Here is a 16,525-nt window from a genome sequence, read left to right as displayed (position 1 = left end):
TTTCATTTATACGACGGCGCTTCGTGGCGTCGAATTTAACCGAGCGAGATTTCATAGTGGGCTTTTGATGTACAACTACTATTGGGCTTTAATCTATTAAACTCTTGACTATATTTTTTATGGGCTTTGTATTGATCATTACAAAACTACGTGCGCATGTCGTCGCCATCTCGTTAGGTAGATCATCCACTGTTCATGACCGTTGACATTTTGTCCGAAGAAGAGAAAATAAAAACTTTCCCTCTTTATTTTCCTGGAAACAAAAAAAGAAAGCTATTCCCAGTTTTAGATCTCTCTAAGCGACTGAGTTACTAATGTCAATGTCTCGCGGTGGATTGTTGTTGCTACTAGTCACCATCTTCCTCGTCCAGCTTCAGTCTTCTACCTCTCTGATTAGTTCTCCAAGTTCTATCATCAACCCTTCAAAAGTCAAACAAGTTTCTTCAAAACCAAGGTTTTGATTTTCCTCAATCCTGATTTAAATTTTGAAACTTTTGAGCTTCCGCTTTGTGTCTTCTTCTCTGATGAATTGGAAAAAAAATTTGGGTCAGGGCATTTGTGTATGAAGGGTTTCTAACGGACTTGGAATGTGATCATCTGATCTCACTTGTAAGTGTAGTAAACTAAATCCTTGAGTCTGATCTCAATTTGGATTGAATGTTTCTGATTTTGATTTTTTTTTTGTTTGAAAATAAGGCAAAAGAGAATCTGCAGAGATCTGCGGTTGCTGATAACGACAATGGAGAGAGTCAAGTTAGTGATGTTCGAACCAGCTCCGGCACGTTTATCTCCAAAGGAAAGGTGACATGTTCTTCTGTTTCCCTTCCATTTCTGATAGATTAAAAGATTAGATCAAGCTGGATCTGAGATTTGGGGAGGTGATAGACAATTATTATAAGAACTTTAATTTTAAAAAAAAATCATAATTTGGGAGTCTAGTTTATGTATATAAACTATTTTTTTTTGGGTGGAGGGGGGGAGGGGGGGAGGTCAAGAACAATGTTTCACTAGGTCGTGACCAAATCCGGCTCTGATTAGATCTCTAGTTTACACACATATTGGACTGATATTGAGTTACACTGATCATGTTCATGGAGCTTTCTATATAAGCCTCTTGGATCTTGATAGATTTTGTCATTGATGCTTACTACTTCAACTAAACAATTTAAGAGCTAGTTCCTAGTCAACAAAATATGCATCTAAGTATATGTCTATAATGATCAATCATGTTGTTACTTAGTAATGATTACAATCTTCATTAAAAGCTTTTTTTGCTTAATAACAGGATCCTATTGTTTCTGGTATAGAGGACAAGCTCTCCACATGGACATTCCTCCCAAAAGGTAACAAGACATTCCGAATGGTAAATAATAATTAGTGTATCAATCTTTATCTCACAAGATCAGGTTTTTCACAAGGAACCTTAACTCTTGGAAAAGCTTTTCAGAAGATATTGTTATTGTTTCTGAGTCCTTACACTCTCTGGTGACAGAGAATGGAGAAGACCTTCAGGTGCTGAGATATGAGCACGGTCAGAAATATGACGCACACTTTGACTACTTTCACGACAAAGTCAACATCGCCCGTGGTGGACACCGCATAGCAACGGTTCTCATGTATCTATCAAATGTCACAAAGGGTGGAGAAACTGTCTTCCCTAATGCAATGGTTAGTATTCACACTAAACCATCACTTCCCCCACTTAACATATATACACGAATGAACACTCTAGTCTGGTCTTAATGAACATTTTTATCCGCAGGAATCTTCTCGCCGCAAGCTTTCTGTAAACAAAGACGATCTTTCTGATTGTGCAAAGAAAGGAATCGCTGGTAAGCTAGCTACTAGAGAACTTATCATAAGTTCCTTAATAATTTTTTTATCTTAATTAAGAATGTTTTATTTAGTGAAACCGAGGAAAGGAGATGCGCTGTTGTTCTTTAACCTCCACGAAGACGCAACTCCAGATGTATTAAGCCTTCACGGAGGTTGTCCTGTGATTGAAGGAGAGAAATGGTCAGCAACTAAGTGGATCCACGTGGACTCGTTCGATAAGATTGTGACGCATGATGGTAACTGTACGGATGTAAACGAGAGCTGTGAAAGATGGGCAGTGCTTGGAGAATGCGGGAAGAACCCTGAATATATGGTGGGAACTCCAGAGCTCCCTGGAAACTGTAGGCGTAGCTGTAAAGCTTGTTAATTAAAAGAGTTTAAACTTCTTCTTCTTCTCTATGTACCATTTAGTACTTGTTATCTTGATTGAGCTTCGTTTTCTCAGTTTCTTGTTTCTGACTGTTCTTGAATGAGTTAAACAAAATTCTTATCAATAGACTCTCCATTTCAATTAGGTCTATAGGGGTGATCGTTTTCTGGCTTGACTTGTAGGTCAAGTTATGCACAGAGTGAAAAATTGAACAAGAGGAGTTGTATTAGAAGAGAATAAACATCATCGTGATTAACGATTTTGGAATGTTTATAGTACAATTGTGTATACAAGTGTATGAAGCCACTTATAAAGCTTACCAACCCAATTCCAAAGACATAATAATACTTTGAAAAAATCTATAAGGCGTAGTATAATTTTATCTTAAAGAAAGTGATACAATAATAATAGACAAGAACATGAGGCTCGATTCGAAACTGGCCAAGTTGAATTATCCTCGTCATCTTCGTCGAAAGTAATATGATTCGTTTTTCTTCTATGTTGACGTGTACACGTTTCGTTAATCAGTCGTGGTTGGATTGGATTCAGCTTAATAATTTCTAATGTATATATAAAAACTTCAAATTTATTTCATTAAAAATAGATTCATTCTCTCTCTCTCCCTCTCAGAATATTTGTGAGATCAGCTTTGATATCGTATAGTAATATATATCATCGGTTTAGTTTCGGTACGATGAGGATGAAGCAAGAAGAAGATTGGGCAGCTCAACAACCAGAAATCGCTATAATCGTGGACGAGGAGGATTCGTCTTCTCCTCTTCCTCCTCATTCTCAGGTTCATAATCTCCAAACCCCAACCCCAAACAAAAATCTCTATTCTTCCTTTTTAAAACCTTAATTAATTCTTCTGGGGTTTGTAGATTCTAAGGTAAAAATTTGAAACTTTTTTTTTTAATTTCACGCGGGTAATTTGAAGATTCGTTAGAAACCGTGTCTGTGTTTTTCTTTCTTGTTTTAAATTTTGTTTCTTAGGGTTGATCTAGACGTTAATATCTGGGATCGTTTCTCTTCTTCTCTGTTCGTCTGGAATCTGTATTTGATTAATGTGATTCACGGATATAAACTCCTTTTGATTTGTTTGTCTCTGTTATCATCAAAGATAAATAAAAGTTTTCAGCTTTTCTTTAGGAAACAAAAAGTGAAATGACAAAAGTAGTATAAATCTGTTGACTTGTTTAGACTGTTTTCTCAGAGAAAGATTGTTTATTATTCTGAGCCTGAGGTTTAGTTTTGCATATGTGTGCCACTGCAAAGTCAATATCTTTTTTCAAAAAGTCAAGTAACGGTCAACCTTCATCTATTACTTCCAATGTTGTGTAATATCATGAGAAAGGACTCAACTTTTACATGGACTTATAGGGTGACCATCAGGTAAAAGAAGAATATACTGAATATGTGCCGGGGAGAACCCACCTGGATCTTTCAATACAAATACCCCTTAGACCAATTCCATTTCTTGCCGGCCATAACTCAAATAGTTCTCTAAAGTCCTCCTCAAACTCATTCAAAAGCAGCAGTACATGCTACTATTCACCAAGAGGAATCTTGCGTAATCTAAGCTTGAAAAAGAAAGTTGTAGCTCACCCTGAAAGCGAGAGAAGCTCTCTACTATCTCCCGGTCCCATGGAAACAGCTAAAACCTCCAACACTGCCGGTTTAACAACAACTTCTCCTTATTGGAAAAGATGTTTGTCCCTTCCATCTAGACATGCAGCAAAGTTGTCTCCTGTGGTACCTTCACAGGGTCCAGTTGGTGTGCCAGGTGAACCTCCTAATGTGAGTTTTTTTTCTATCTTACAGTTACAATGTGTGTAAAACGTGAAAATAAACAAAAGGAGATAAACAAAAGATTTGTATCTTGTTGCAGAAAGATCCAGCAGTTCCAAGGTCATTGTCCATGCCTGGGGGAAACAAAGTGATTGTGAGATCCATTTCTTTCGAGAACCACAAAGCTCGTGTTTCCTCTGTAACAAGCTCAGGTACATACATATATCTAACTATATCTTAATCATATACAGTATGTTCTCAAGTGTTCTCATGTGAATGTTGAATTGAGGCAGTCACTGAACTTTCTTGGTGCAGTCATATGCTTTCTATATGATCTTCGTTTCGTTTTTAAATTGTGTGTTGCTGCTTCTTCCTTCTTTGGCAGATCAAAACTCTCCCGTTTCTACAGAAGACACCGATGAAGAAATTCCAGAAGAAGAAGCTGTGTGCAGGATCTGTCTGGACGTGTGCGAAGAAGGCAATACACTAAAAATGGAGTGCAGCTGCAAAGGCGACCTCAGACTAGTTCACGAAGCGTGTGCCATCAAGTGGTTTAGTACAAAAGGGACAAGAACATGTGACGTCTGTAGACAAGAAGTGAAGAACTTACCGGTTATATTGCTTCGTGTGCCTACAGCTAATCAACCAAACAACATGCGTGATCGCAGTCAACAGAACATGCAGTCACAAACCGCTAGGTAACTTCAAGATTCTTCTTCTATTTTTCACCATTTCTATGAGATATAACACAACTGAGGACTGAATGGTTCGATGCAGTGCTCGGCAAGAGTTTGTGGTGCTGGTTCTAATCAGTTCAGTCTGTTACTTCTTCTTCCTCGAGCAATTGCTGGTAGCCACTGATGCAAATGATTTGTCTTGGTTGGTACTTTGTTGCAAAACGATATTGACAAGGTTTGTTTTGTAGATTCGGGACTTGAACACGCAAGCTGTCTACATAGCAGCGCCGTTTTCGTTAATGTTGGGCCTCTTAGCATCCCTTTTTGCAATCGTCCTAGGTAAACAACAACCACAGAGACCTCCAAATTCTCGTTCTTTCTTTTGTTTGGAAACAAATTTTGAGAACTTTTGTTATTACAATCTGACTCTGCAGCCATCAGAGAATACATATGGACATACGCAGCACTTGAGTTTGCTCTTGTGGGCATTTTGGTTCATCTATTATATGCTACAGTAAGCAATACTAACTTAAAAGGGATTTTTCTCCTATATATGATTACTGATTAATGGAAACTAAAACACTTTCTCAATCTCTCTGTTGCAGGTTAGGCTACCGCCAATCTACTCTATACTATTTGCAGGGATTCTTGGTTTTGCGATAGCTGTATGCTTAAACTCGTTGTACCTTCATTATTTCGCTTGGCGTATGCGTGTTGCAGAAAGCTCAACTCAAGTATGAATGTAAATCTCAGTTTGGTTTCTCTGTTATTCAATGAGTTTGTACCATGGAAGTTGCTCATATGATCCAGAAGTGACATGTTAAATGTTAATGTATCCACTCTTCTTGGAATATGTTAATCAGAGATTCAGAGCTCCTTTTTGTGACCCTTTTGGTGGGGACAATGATACTATGTAAAAGAGAAGTTGACACTGGTGCTATTTTTCAAGTCGCATATTCTTACTGTTAACAATAATGTAGTTTAAGAAGCACATGCTGATTAAGCTACAAGTCTGAGTAAACCAAGAAATAGAAAACGCAAGGGCTAGCGACAAACAACAAAACAATCTCCTAATCATGACTTGGCTATGTCTTCAGAACAACTCTGAGGTATAGATAGAGCTTAACAAAAGGCCTTCCTCTGAAGAGCTCCAATTTTGTTGAGCAAGTCAACAGGCAGATCATGAAGGTGGAGCTGCTTCTTCTCCTGGTATGTTTTGTGAACCAGGGACTTGTAAAGCAGCTGGATCCAGCTCATACCAACCTTCTAACACGCCTCTGCCTTCTGTTCCATTCAATCTGTTTGACGGAATCCCATGTGAGAATCTACAGAACTCATGAGGTGGAATCTCACAAGTGTCTGATCCATCCTTTGGCATTGGACAGAAAACAAATTTAAAGCCTTCCACTTTAGACAGGAACCCTACTGATATTGCACTTCCCTCTACATGATCAGACAGGATCTCAACAAACTCATACTCATGAGAAGAATCTGAGTCTGAGGGCAAGTCCTTGTTCCAGTTCTTGAATAGGGCCCACGTTTCTCCTTTCTTTGGGAAGACCTTAAAGCGCCGGGCCCTTCCTACTTTCATCTGGACAAAATGAGAGAACACGTCAGTGTTATCTGTCTTCTCCTCTCCCCCAAGTCTGTACTCACCAACAGAGACAGGCAAGTTTCGTGCTTCTTCATCTTCTTCTGATTCTAACCACTTGTACGTTACCAAGAAAACTGGAGTTGTTTTAGCTTGTGTTATGAGACCATAAAATCTAGGCATCCCCTCTCCATCATCATATAAAGCCCAAATCTGGCCAGCTTTAAAGCAGTCTTTTGCCCTCAGCTTATCAAAATCACTGAACTCAGGATCATCACAGTTGATAACATTTGGTTTTGCTTCACTCCCTGAACATAAATCATCCTCTGGATCACTGACACTATCTTCACTTTCCACCTTGACCTGGTCTTCTTTAATCTTTTCATTTGGGTTTATGCCATTCGGCAATGTTTCATGTGTCTGCTTTTTGTCTTCTAGCTCTTCTTCCTTTTCAGTATCTATATTTTTACCGGACCCTTCTCCATCTTCATTGACTAAGTCTACATCATCGTCCTTCACATTCTCCTTATAAGAAACCTGCCGCTTGCTCCTAACTGACCTCCGAGGCTGCTGTCCTCCGTTGGACCCCAAACCTTGTGCTGCCGCCATAGTATTACCATATGCATTATCTTCTGCTTCGCTATCACTTTCACTGTCAGAGCTTTCACTAGATTCATCCATATTCTTTCTCTTCCTCTTCTTCTTTCCAGTAGCCGTTGCCTTTCCAGAGGGACCAGTGGGAGGAGGACCATCTGGTTGACGCTTGTGCGGTTCGTTGAAAGCATTTTGGGCTGGAACCTTGTTCTGTTGTGTGAAAGTAGAACTAGTCTGGTACGAGTTTGCTGCCGGTGGTACTACATTCTGGAAAGGTATTTCCAACGCAGTGAACTGTTTTTTGCAAGCCAGACAAGTAGTCTCTTTCATGATAGATTCCCTTTTATACTCATACCTCATCCGGCAGAAGGGACAAGAAGTCCAAAAGGTAGGACGGTGACTGAAAGCTGCTGGTGGTGGTCGGGCTTGAGTAGCTGCTTTCTGCTGAGGATGCCTATTCTCGGCTCTCAACTCGTTGTAGACATTCCTCAAATTAACGCTTGCCTGCTGCGCACGGTTCCTCGGCACCTGCTGGGTTCTATAGGAAGGTGCAGGTGCAGGCTTTCTCCAAGCTCTTCGTTTAATATCATAAACCGTCCTCTTGTCTTTATCCAAAAGTATCCTCTGAGCCTCACCGATCAGTTTGAAAGCAGACTCGGCACCGGGGAGCTTGTTTTTATCAGGGTGGAGAAGAAGCGCCAGCCTCCTGTACTGTTTCTTGATGGATATATCATCAGCACTCATCTCAACCTGAAGTATACCGTACCAATCCAGCTCGTTCCCGAAAACCTTCTCCGTCGCAGCGCAGTGGACATCACACACCATCGTCATATGCGTTATGTTCTCCAAGCTGGGATCCATTTTGCTAGCCTTCAAGGCAAGCTTACGAGCCCCGGTGAAATCAGTCTTTTTCATCAGTCCCTCCGCTAAATCTTTGGCTCTAAGAGCCTCGTCTCTGTTGATATTCATAGTTTAACTCAACACAAGTATCATAGGCTTGGATCCTGTTACACACAGAGAGAGAGAGAGAGATAAAGCTTATATCAGTTAAATGAATGTGGTGCAAATCACATACCAACGATAAAGGTACAACCTTTGATATAAAAACACATACTTTGGCTAAAAGGTAAGAACTTTGGGAAAATGTAATAAAGTTCCGACAAAAAGACAAAAACCCTAGACATGTGTCTAAGTTCTCTTCAATACCCAGATTGTGATTACGACAAGCATAAGAGAATCAAAACACAAACATTCGAAAGAGTTTGATGTAATAAACGAACGGCGAGTCGTGAATCCAACGAAACAGAGTAGAATTGTCCAGAATGAAAATTGAATTATACGATCTGGAGAAATATCAAGAGCTTACCGGAGGAGAGAGAGGCCCAAACGGCGGAGATGGAGGACTCCGGGGTTAGATTCACGACGGATGTATGATGTTAATTAAAACTAAAAAACTAATCAAACCTTTTTTCTGGGTATTATTATGATTGTGGGGTTTTCTAGTAAGTTTGGTTAAGTTTTGGGGTTACTTTTAACAGATGACGTGTTATGAATTAATTGCAGACCAGCCCTTCAATTTTGCTACAATTAAAATTTTGAGATTACAGTCAGATTAGCGAGTGAGAGCAAAAAAAAACCTTTGAATCAAAAAAAATCTGGGAAACTACAAGAGAAGCTCAGGTGAGAAAGCGAGAAGAAGCTACGTTGAGATTCAGATTCAGACAAGTATCAAGGAACAGAAGATTACGAATCAAATAATGGAAACAATAAAATCAGAAAGAGAGAAAAAAAGGAAAGCTTACTTTCTTTGTTGAGAAGGAGACGAGACGTCAGGAGAGAAGCAGAAACAAAAAGATCTGGCGGAAAATGAAAACTCTTTGTGAGACCTTTTTATTCTTTGTCCCGTTTTCGCGTGGGAAAATGATCGTTTCCCAATTTTAGTTTGGCGGGAAATAATTTTTTTTTGCAAATAAATCTCGAAACTCGATGCCATAGTGTTTACATTTAATCCACTTTTATTAACTAATAATAATAAATTGTAAGTTTCAATAATTTTTTTACTGTATTTTGATTGGGTAAAAGTTGTGGTAAATACTTAATCACAAAATGATACTTTGTCCATTTTTTATAAGCACATAAATTAAAAAAAACATTTAATTTTTTATATTTTCTAAATAAAAATATTATTCCATATACAACTATTCATTGTAACACCATTTTAGTTATATGTGGTGTTTCAATATTTTTTTTAGGGTTGATGATAATGTTGAAGTACAACCAGAAGGATCTAAGTAAATCAGCCATTAAAAGGGATGAACATTACAGCTTAGCTTTACTGCATATTGACCAAAAGTAAAATATATGGCATAGTAACCTTAGTCATATAACATTAATTGTTAATAAATTTTATTTCAAAAATTAAGAACATCATGTATTGAAAACATAAGGTATAATTATAGTCAGAATTTAAGACGTTTCTCAACATGTATGAAAACTTTAAAGATATACTCTAAAACATCTTAAACGGAATGAATATTCAGTTAGTGATTTTTCAAAAGTTATTATTTCCTACTTTATGTGTAATCAAAGGAAGATTTTGATGGTAAAAGTGTTCTATTTATGTTGTCACTAAGTTAAGACGATAAACAGAGATGTACAAAATTTCACAAGCAGCAATCGACATTGTACTCTGCAAAAATCTAAGTTTCTATCATCAACTCAACAAGTTTTATCGTTTGTATATATAAAGATACAGAGAGAAGTCCATGCTATGGCATCATAAAGGGTCTTCTCTGAGAACACAAATAGCATTTTTAAAAAAAAAAAAAAATTATTGGAATTGAGTTTCCATGGAAGAAGAAGAAGAAGAAGAAAAAGAAGATACAGATACACACACACAAGCGAGGTCTCAGTACTTTGACATGATTTGCCAGTAGAGTTCCTTTGGAGCTGCACAACAAATCCAACATAAAGCTTTCATATTAACAGCCGAGAGGTGAGTGGTAAAAGTCAGTGAGTTGTGTTTAGTAATAAGTCACACTTACCAGGCAAACCGGTGAAAATCTCAAACTGCTCGTAAGCCTGCCTCACAAACATCTCTGACCCCGACACTGTTATGGCTCCGCATTCTTCTGCTTCCCTCAACAGTCGTGTGATTCTTGGAGTATAAACCGCATCAAACACTAGTGCGTAGTGCTTCAATGCATCCTAAGGAAACAGAAAAAGCTATAGATTACAGATTTGTAACAGAAAAGAATGTAAGAGTTGTTTACAAGAAGGGCTAACCTTGGAAATGGGAGTCTCATTAACGTTTGGTTGCATCCCCATAGACGTTGTGTTGGCCAATACCATGCCATCTTCTGGGTGGAAGTTGTCTAAATCCTTGAGAGCTAACGCTCTGCCTCCAATTGCTTCTGCGAGTTCTAGTGCTCGTTCTTCAAATACACAACACCAGGAACCAAAAAACAACATAGCATCAGTTACTACCACCAACATGACAACCAAATAGAGACGAGGATGAGGAAGAGTAGTGTATTTTACCGTAAGTTCGATTAGCAATCACAACTTTGGCTCCCTTCTCTTTTGCACCATAAGCAAGTGCTTTACCTGCTCCACCAGCACCAATAACCACCACTGTTTTACCAGCCAACGGCGAAGAAGAAGAAGAAGGTACACTGCTTGGATCACTTGACCCTTAACAAAAGAAAAAAAGGCTACAATGAGTAAAACCACGAGGAGCAACAACAGGAGGTTAATGATGTGAAACATATAACTTACTTCTAAGCCCATCCTCAATAGCAGAAATGGAACCAATACAATCGGTGTTGTAACCCAGCAACTTTCCGTCGCTTTGTCTTCTTAGTATAGTGTTCACAGCTCCTATAGACTGTTAAAAGATAATATTCAGAGTGAAGCAGGATGGCTATTTACTCTATCAGATAGTAAGTGGTTATTAGCAAACCAGACCTTTGCCAATGGATCAACCTCATCACAACATTTCAACGCAGCTTCTTTGTGAGGGATTGTACAGCTGCAAGGTAACAAAAGATTTTTTAACATTATTCATCCAAAAATGATTCTGTTCAATTACTTCAGAATTTTGATAGCTAAACCTGAATCCAGCGAAATCAGAGGATGAGTATGTTTTGAGGAAGCTTGCAAGATCATCAACTAAGAGGTGAACATACACTCCATCAAAATCAACTGATTTGAAAGCTTGGTTGTGAATAATAGGTGATTTGCTGTGACTGACAGGCTTCCCAATGATTCCATACACCTTAGTGTCAGGACCGATTCTTCTGAAATTGTAAAGATCCAACAGTTCCTTGATCGTCGGTTGACCAGGCGCAGAAACTTTTCCGGATTCTATGGTGCCAAAGGTTAAATATCCACCAAATTTGGAGCAGAGAATCCGTGACATTAGACCTCTTTCCCCCATCACAAGTCCTATTGTTGGAACCTGAAATGCCAACACATTCAGAGATGAGAAGCAAACCTAATGGCTAGCACTCAAGGCAAGGCAGCTTACTTGAGCATTTGAGGTTAAATGGAACATGCGAGCAACATCTATGATGTCCACAGCCGTAGTAGCGATTTTCACAATGTCAGCTCCAGATTGTTGTATTCTTAGAGCGAGGTCATTGAGATCCTCAACGGAAGGGGTGCTCTCATAGTTATGTGAAGAAACAATTACTCTGAAATTTGCAGGCTTCTTTCCTTTAATCGACTTGATGAACTCGCTTGCAACCTTAAACATACAAATATGAAGTTAGGAGGAGGAACCAATTAGCACCAAAACACTTTTCAGTTTTTAATGATGGTAACCTGAAGTTCAACATCAATGTACTCAGCTCCAAGTTCCATGGCTAAACGGAGCACATCTAGCCGCTCTTTTTCATCACCTTCGTATTGACCACCTTCCCATTTTGGCCTACAGGAGAAGTCATCATACAAACACAATAACATTACTCATACTACACCACAAGAACTAACCCATAACTTAAGTAGGAAGCATCATTCATTTAAAAGCTCAGTAGAAGTGAACACAAGAAGTTCCATATCAAACACAATAAAAGTCTCAAGCTTGAGCACACACACACAGACACAAGCATACACACACAAACCTGTAGGTGAATAGAGTTGGAAGAGGAGACTTCTGTATTATAATTTTCAGATCCTCAAGAGGGTTGAACTCTTTCAAACTATCTAATCGAATCTCCACCAAATCTGCACCCAAGTCCTGAGCTTTGCAAGTTTCAACCACCATCTTGTCTACTGAATCCGCCATCACCGGAGCACAGATCAAGCTCGGATTTTTCGCAAGTTTTTGACTTCCAATCTCCGTTTCCATAGAATCTGAAGCCACCTAAGGTTAACAAAAAAAACAAGATAGCATTACACAATCGGTTCTCTATAGCACTGTCCGAAACAGAACAGAAACAGAAACACTAACTAAACAGAACAGAACAGAACAGAACAGAACAGAACCAAATGAAAATCAAAACTAAAAGGAGAGAATCACTAACATAGACATTGCTTGACTTCATGGATCGTAGTAGCCGTCGATCGGAGAATACTACCGGAACCGGCACGCTTCTGATACGCAAGGAAGATAGTTCGGCGGAGGAGAAGAGGTTCGATTTAAAGAGGAGAGGAAAATCGGCGGCGGGAAGACGGAGGTTGGCGACGGATGTTGGTGACGGTCGTGGAGTGGAGAGTAGATGAGGAGGAGGGTTGGTGAGGCGAGCATTAGTGGAAGAAGACGCCATTGAGACGTCACACTCGCCCAAATTTTTCACTCTTTTCCAAATTTTTCAGATTCTAAAAAATAAAATTTGGTATATTTTTCATATTTATACATTACACCAAAATGGTTAGGTGGCTTTGGTTAGGTGGCAACATCTATCTTATTAAAACAGAAACATTTTGTTGGACCTAACATTTATTTTGTAAGTTTTTAAATTAAATACACTTTTATACTTTATAGTTAAACATACATTAAGTCACTAATGTTCCTTTCTTTATATTACTATCCATGTTTCCAAACAATATACTTATTTCTTTATACTACTATCAATGTTTCCAAACAATATATTCTTTATACTACTATCAATGTTTCCAAATAATACAATAATTAATCTTAGTTATTTTATATCTATCATTTTCTCTTTAAAATTTTGTAGAAACGTCATAATTTCATAAATGGCAAAATAGTGAACTTTAAAATTTCGATTATAAGATTACAAATTATGAAACTATTACAATTTAAATCCAATTAGATTACATATCGGTCATCCATCAGTTCAATCGGTTAGTCTCGGGTTTTAGTGATTTTTAATATGAATATTTTAAAAACATAAATTGAATTGTCAGATCTCCAGATTAACCGGTATAATCACAATTGGGTTGAATTTAAAAATACTGATTTAAATGCAAAAATATTTTAAATACAGACTCTTTAAAAATAACCAAAATATTTGTTAAATTATTAGTGAAATTTTTCATCGTAAAATATCCCGCGCTTCAAAAGCGCGGGTCAAAATCTAGTTAGGCGGAAAGTCAAAAAGTGTAATTCTTTTATTTAAAGTTTCTTTAGACACTTTGATAGTTGATTTGTTTTTTACTTGTTTACTTACTGTTAATCTCCAGGGGGTTCTCAACATGGAGCAGAAGAGACTTCAATAGTGCTTGTGAGAACAGAGAAGCATTGCCTCTGAGATAGAAGGTAAAACAGAGGAAGAAGTTGAAAGACAAAGCCAAAGTATTCAAAGAGCGGTACAAGGAGCTGAACTGTATGTAACACAACACCTTTAGATAGCTAAAAGTATATATACAAACCTCTGAGCTTGCAGACTATGATAGAATCCTTAAGAATCATGTTCCTCCGGGATTCAACAAACATCTAGAACGACTAAAACAAACAGGGGATGTAAAAGGTCGTGTGAATAAAGGCCATTTATTAGTAGTAATCGTTGTTCAAGAAAGCAAAAACAGAGAGAGAGAGATATGGCCGTATGAGAGAATATATTTATTTATGTATGGACAAATGGTAAAATGACAGAAGCTTTTGGTTTTGGTCTCTCTCTCTCTCTCTGCTTCCATCGAATCTTCAAACCCCATTCAATAATCTTCTTTTTTCTTTTCTTAATGTTGTTTACTTCATCAAGAATCTCGAGGACATTTTCCTCTCTCTTTTTCTTTAAATTGAAGAAGTCTTTGCTTCTATACTGCCACTAACACCAGCTGAGTCACCACCCGTCTCAGCTAGCTCTTGACTGTTCACGCTAGAAACTACAGCAGTCACAGCCTCTGCGGTGGTGGTTTCAACGCTTGAGCTTACTGGAGCTGAAGCCCCGCTGAGCGAGGATGAACCAACTGGGTATGGAGCCACAGGCATATCCGTTAGCGACGAAGCAGACGGGCTGTAGCTTAGTGAAGAAGCCATAGAGTGATCGAACTTACACGCTGGTCCAAACTTGCAGATACCGTGTTGCGCAAAGTGAGTGCATTGCGCTACGCCCTGTGCGTCATAACATATTATTCAAGAAGTTTGTCGCACACCAAAAACTAGCAAAAACATGTGTCCATAACAAACACTTACCGGACGAAGTGGAAGGCCAATGGAGCTGAGGAGAACACCAGTATTAGTCTGAACTGCATCCAGAGGAGGATGATGGTATCTACACGAAGCACCGAACTTACAGTCTCCGGTTCTCATGAAGTACTGACACTCTGGCTGATCAGGTCGCTGAGGGAAAGATTGTTCTTTTGAAGTAGTAGTCAAGGAAGGTCCACCAGATTGGTATGTTCCTGTTGTATAAGCAGTACCTGAAGGAGATAACGGCGCTACTCCTCCATAAACAGAGCTTGATCCAATAGAAGGTTGTGTTCCAGTTCCAGGAGAAGGCATTGCAGTCAAAGAAGCCTAAAAGAATCAACTGATCCACTTACCAAAATGGAAGAAAATGTTAAAAAAAGGAAAGTTAAAGGAGTGATACCTGGTAAGGATTCCAGTTAGGGTATGTAACCATTCCTGGAGGCAGAACCATTGGTGGTGGGCCGTATGGGCTTGGAAGATAAGAACCAGATAAAAGAGAAGGAGGCCTTGTCAAAACTAAACCATATTGCTGAGACGAAGGCATTGGTTGAGATTGAATTGTTGGATAAATAGTTTGCGTCTGTTGCTGCTGCTGCTGCTGCTGTGGCTGAGGCACTGGATGGTTGAATCTACAGGTTAAACCAAATTTACACTGGCCGGTTCTCATGTAATAAGAACACTCTTTCTCTCCCTGTAAATCAAGTTTCAGAGGAGCTTTAAGAGATTACTATAACAATACAAATGTGTGTGTGTGTGTATAAACCAATAGAGAGGTTATAGAACACAAACCGCACGTAATGGATATCCCAAGTAACTTAACGAGACAGGCGCAAGGGAACCAACTCCTCCTTGTCTGGGATGGTGATACTTGCAAGACGCACCGTACTTACACGTTCCCGTTCTCATGAAATGCTGATCAAACCAAAAAACAAAACAATCTAAAGTTCACAACTTTCTTTTAAAACTGCATTGTTTGATCGGTTTGACAGAGATAAGAGTATTACAAAACCTGACAAACCGGTTGTCCCATTCTCTCCGGTAAAGCTCCATCTCCTCCTCTCACACCTCCAACAACCTAAACAACAAACTAAGGGCTTTCAAAAAGAAAAAACATTTCAACGATCTGAAACAGAGGAATCAAAAGTGGGAAACTTTATTTACCGCTCCACGATCTCGCGGGTGATTAAACCGACATCTTGAACCGTACCCGCAAACGCCGGTACGCAAGTAATAAATACAATCAGGCTCATTTGATCGCTCCGGGTACCCTTCTCCTCCTCCTCCTCCTCCTCCTCCAGCTCCTCCGCCGCTTAACCCTAACCGCCACACCGAACCTACAAAAAACACACACACACACATTTTATTAAATATATATATATATATAATCCTTTAATCAACCTAAGCTGAATCAAAGGCGCTGCATTTACGTTACCTTCGACTCCACGAGAGGCCCATTCAATCGACGGATCCGATCGCGGCCCTTCTTCACCGGCGCGACCGTACCGCTCCATTTTCCGACAAACCCCTAACACACACACACACACACACACGAAAGGAACGATCTTTTTATGCTTCTGTCGGAATGTCTAAAGCTCCGATCGGAGAATATTGCTGTCGGAAAAACTCAGATCGTGGTTTAGTTTCCACACCACTCTCTCTTTCTCTCAGTCGCTTGATCTCTCTACCTTCAAAGCTACAAACTTTTTTGAAATACAAAGAAAATAGTATAATTTTTTTGATTATATAATTTTTTTTGTAACAAAAGATTATAATATGTTCTTTTTGGAAGGGCGATGGGAGGTTTTGATCTTTCTTTATGCGTGGTCGCCTTTTTCGTGGGTGTTTTGCCGGTGGGTTGTTAATGTACGCGCCAAACTTACAACTCACTTCCCTTTATTATTTTTTTAGATTCTCTTTTTTTTAACATTTATGAAAAATATCACAAAAAAATTGTTACAAGAGTGAAAACCAAAAAAAAAAAAAAAAAAAAAATCAAACTCTGATATTTTGTGAGGTGAAAGTTTTTGAGTGCATAGACTACAATCACAAAGCTAAGCTCAAGGTTAAATATT

The 16,525-nt window shown here is 38.8% G+C and overlaps 5 protein-coding genes across 9 annotated transcripts; 2 read left to right on the top strand and 3 right to left on the bottom strand.

The window, feature by feature from the left end:
* Positions 1 to 191: 191 nt before the first annotated feature.
* Positions 192 to 2,330, top strand: LOC108857018 (prolyl 4-hydroxylase 2). Its single transcript, XM_018630936.2, has 7 exons — positions 192 to 454; positions 552 to 609; positions 697 to 801; positions 1,286 to 1,343; positions 1,493 to 1,668; positions 1,763 to 1,832; positions 1,908 to 2,330. The coding sequence occupies exons 1-7, from the start codon at positions 315 to 317 to the stop codon at positions 2,201 to 2,203; spliced, it is 903 nt and encodes a 300-aa protein (XP_018486438.2). The 5' UTR covers positions 192 to 314; the 3' UTR covers positions 2,204 to 2,330.
* A 243-nt stretch (positions 2,331 to 2,573) lies between these two features.
* Positions 2,574 to 5,619, top strand: LOC108863216 (uncharacterized). 3 transcript variants are annotated; one of them, XM_018637567.2, is made up of 9 exons: positions 2,574 to 2,681; positions 2,837 to 3,002; positions 3,599 to 4,003; positions 4,095 to 4,206; positions 4,380 to 4,692; positions 4,772 to 4,844; positions 4,920 to 5,010; positions 5,106 to 5,185; positions 5,277 to 5,619. In XM_018637567.2, the coding sequence occupies exons 1-9, from the start codon at positions 2,626 to 2,628 to the stop codon at positions 5,409 to 5,411; spliced, it is 1,431 nt and encodes a 476-aa protein (XP_018493069.2). In that variant the 5' UTR covers positions 2,574 to 2,625; the 3' UTR covers positions 5,412 to 5,619. The 3 variants fall into 3 exon arrangements, with proteins under 3 accessions (XP_018493069.2, XP_018493068.2, XP_018493070.1); XM_018637566.2 differs by having other exon boundaries at positions 3,587 to 4,003; XM_018637568.2 differs by lacking the exons at positions 2,574 to 2,681; positions 2,837 to 3,002 and having other exon boundaries at positions 3,789 to 3,989.
* Positions 5,612 to 8,790, bottom strand: LOC108863215 (uncharacterized). Of its 2 annotated transcripts, none has more exons than XM_018637565.2 (2): positions 8,659 to 8,790; positions 5,612 to 7,860 (listed from the first exon to the last, which is right to left on the bottom strand). In XM_018637565.2, exon 2 carries the CDS (start codon positions 7,823 to 7,825, stop codon positions 5,852 to 5,854), a length of 1,974 nt encoding a protein of 657 aa, XP_018493067.1. In that variant the 5' UTR covers positions 7,826 to 7,860; positions 8,659 to 8,790; the 3' UTR covers positions 5,612 to 5,851. The 2 variants fall into 2 exon arrangements, with proteins under 2 accessions (XP_018493067.1, XP_018493066.1); XM_018637564.2 differs by lacking the exon at positions 8,659 to 8,790 and adding an exon at positions 8,223 to 8,375.
* A 716-nt stretch (positions 8,791 to 9,506) lies between these two features.
* LOC108862497 (bifunctional 3-dehydroquinate dehydratase/shikimate dehydrogenase, chloroplastic) lies at positions 9,507 to 12,686 on the bottom strand. Of its 2 annotated transcripts, none has more exons than XM_056986658.1 (11): positions 12,382 to 12,686; positions 11,980 to 12,221; positions 11,681 to 11,786; positions 11,385 to 11,603; positions 10,969 to 11,315; positions 10,823 to 10,886; positions 10,636 to 10,742; positions 10,397 to 10,545; positions 10,142 to 10,290; positions 9,901 to 10,063; positions 9,507 to 9,805 (listed from the first exon to the last, which is right to left on the bottom strand). In XM_056986658.1, exons 1-11 carry the CDS (start codon positions 12,622 to 12,624, stop codon positions 9,765 to 9,767), a joined length of 1,830 nt encoding a protein of 609 aa, XP_056842638.1. In that variant the 5' UTR covers positions 12,625 to 12,686; the 3' UTR covers positions 9,507 to 9,764. The 2 variants fall into 2 exon arrangements, with proteins under 2 accessions (XP_056842638.1, XP_018492148.2); XM_018636646.2 differs by having other exon boundaries at positions 10,397 to 10,549; positions 10,634 to 10,742; positions 12,382 to 12,685.
* A 1,104-nt stretch (positions 12,687 to 13,790) lies between these two features.
* LOC108862498 (zinc finger CCCH domain-containing protein 34) lies at positions 13,791 to 16,272 on the bottom strand. Its single transcript, XM_018636650.2, has 7 exons — positions 15,886 to 16,272; positions 15,615 to 15,787; positions 15,463 to 15,528; positions 15,243 to 15,365; positions 14,854 to 15,144; positions 14,457 to 14,780; positions 13,791 to 14,375 (listed from the first exon to the last, which is right to left on the bottom strand). The coding sequence occupies exons 1-7, from the start codon at positions 15,962 to 15,964 to the stop codon at positions 14,055 to 14,057; spliced, it is 1,377 nt and encodes a 458-aa protein (XP_018492152.1). The 5' UTR covers positions 15,965 to 16,272; the 3' UTR covers positions 13,791 to 14,054.
* Between the last annotated feature and the right edge of the window lie 253 nt (positions 16,273 to 16,525).

Source organism: Raphanus sativus, chromosome 5 (assembly GCF_000801105.2).
Source record: "Raphanus sativus cultivar WK10039 chromosome 5, ASM80110v3, whole genome shotgun sequence".
Lineage (NCBI taxonomy): Eukaryota > Viridiplantae > Streptophyta > Magnoliopsida > Brassicales > Brassicaceae > Raphanus > Raphanus sativus.
Note: the sequence above shows the minus strand (reverse complement) of the source record. Positions and strands in the feature narration are given on the sequence as shown.

What these genes read in the sequence shown, in the direction of transcription:
- LOC108863215 (XM_018637565.2), bottom strand. Translation starts at nt 7,825, where the DNA reads ATGAATATCAACAGAGACGAGGCTCTTAGAGCCAAAGATTTAGCGGAG.
- LOC108857018 (XM_018630936.2), top strand. Translation starts at nt 315, where the DNA reads ATGTCAATGTCTCGCGGTGGATTGTTGTTGCTACTAGTCACCATCTTC. An exon ending in CAAGTTTCTTCAAAACCAAG is followed by an intron (nt 455 to 551) that starts GTTTTGATTTTC and finishes AATTTGGGTCAG; the next exon opens with GGCATTTGTGTATGAAGGGT. An exon ending in CTGTCTTCCCTAATGCAATG is followed by an intron (nt 1,669 to 1,762) that starts GTTAGTATTCAC and finishes TTTTATCCGCAG; the next exon opens with GAATCTTCTCGCCGCAAGCT.
- LOC108862497 (XM_018636646.2), bottom strand. Translation starts at nt 12,624, where the DNA reads ATGGCGTCTTCTTCCACTAATGCTCGCCTCACCAACCCTCCTCCTCAT. An exon ending in CCAACTCTATTCACCTACAG is followed by an intron (nt 11,787 to 11,979) that starts GTTTGTGTGTGT and finishes CTTCTCCTGTAG; the next exon opens with GCCAAAATGGGAAGGTGGTC. An exon ending in TATTGAGGATGGGCTTAGAA is followed by an intron (nt 10,550 to 10,633) that starts GTAAGTTATATG and finishes TCTTTTGTTAAG; the next exon opens with GGTCAAGTGATCCAAGCAGT.
- LOC108863216 (XM_018637566.2), top strand. Translation starts at nt 2,626, where the DNA reads ATGAGGCTCGATTCGAAACTGGCCAAGTTGAATTATCCTCGTCATCTT. An exon ending in TTCCTCTGTAACAAGCTCAG is followed by an intron (nt 4,207 to 4,379) that starts GTACATACATAT and finishes CTTCTTTGGCAG; the next exon opens with ATCAAAACTCTCCCGTTTCT. An exon ending in CCTTTTTGCAATCGTCCTAG is followed by an intron (nt 5,011 to 5,105) that starts GTAAACAACAAC and finishes CTGACTCTGCAG; the next exon opens with CCATCAGAGAATACATATGG.
- LOC108862498 (XM_018636650.2), bottom strand. Translation starts at nt 15,964, where the DNA reads ATGGAGCGGTACGGTCGCGCCGGTGAAGAAGGGCCGCGATCGGATCCG. An exon ending in ACCCGCGAGATCGTGGAGCG is followed by an intron (nt 15,529 to 15,614) that starts GTAAATAAAGTT and finishes TTTGTTGTTTAG; the next exon opens with GTTGTTGGAGGTGTGAGAGG. An exon ending in TGGGACAACCGGTTTGTCAG is followed by an intron (nt 15,366 to 15,462) that starts GTTTTGTAATAC and finishes TGGTTTGATCAG; the next exon opens with CATTTCATGAGAACGGGAAC.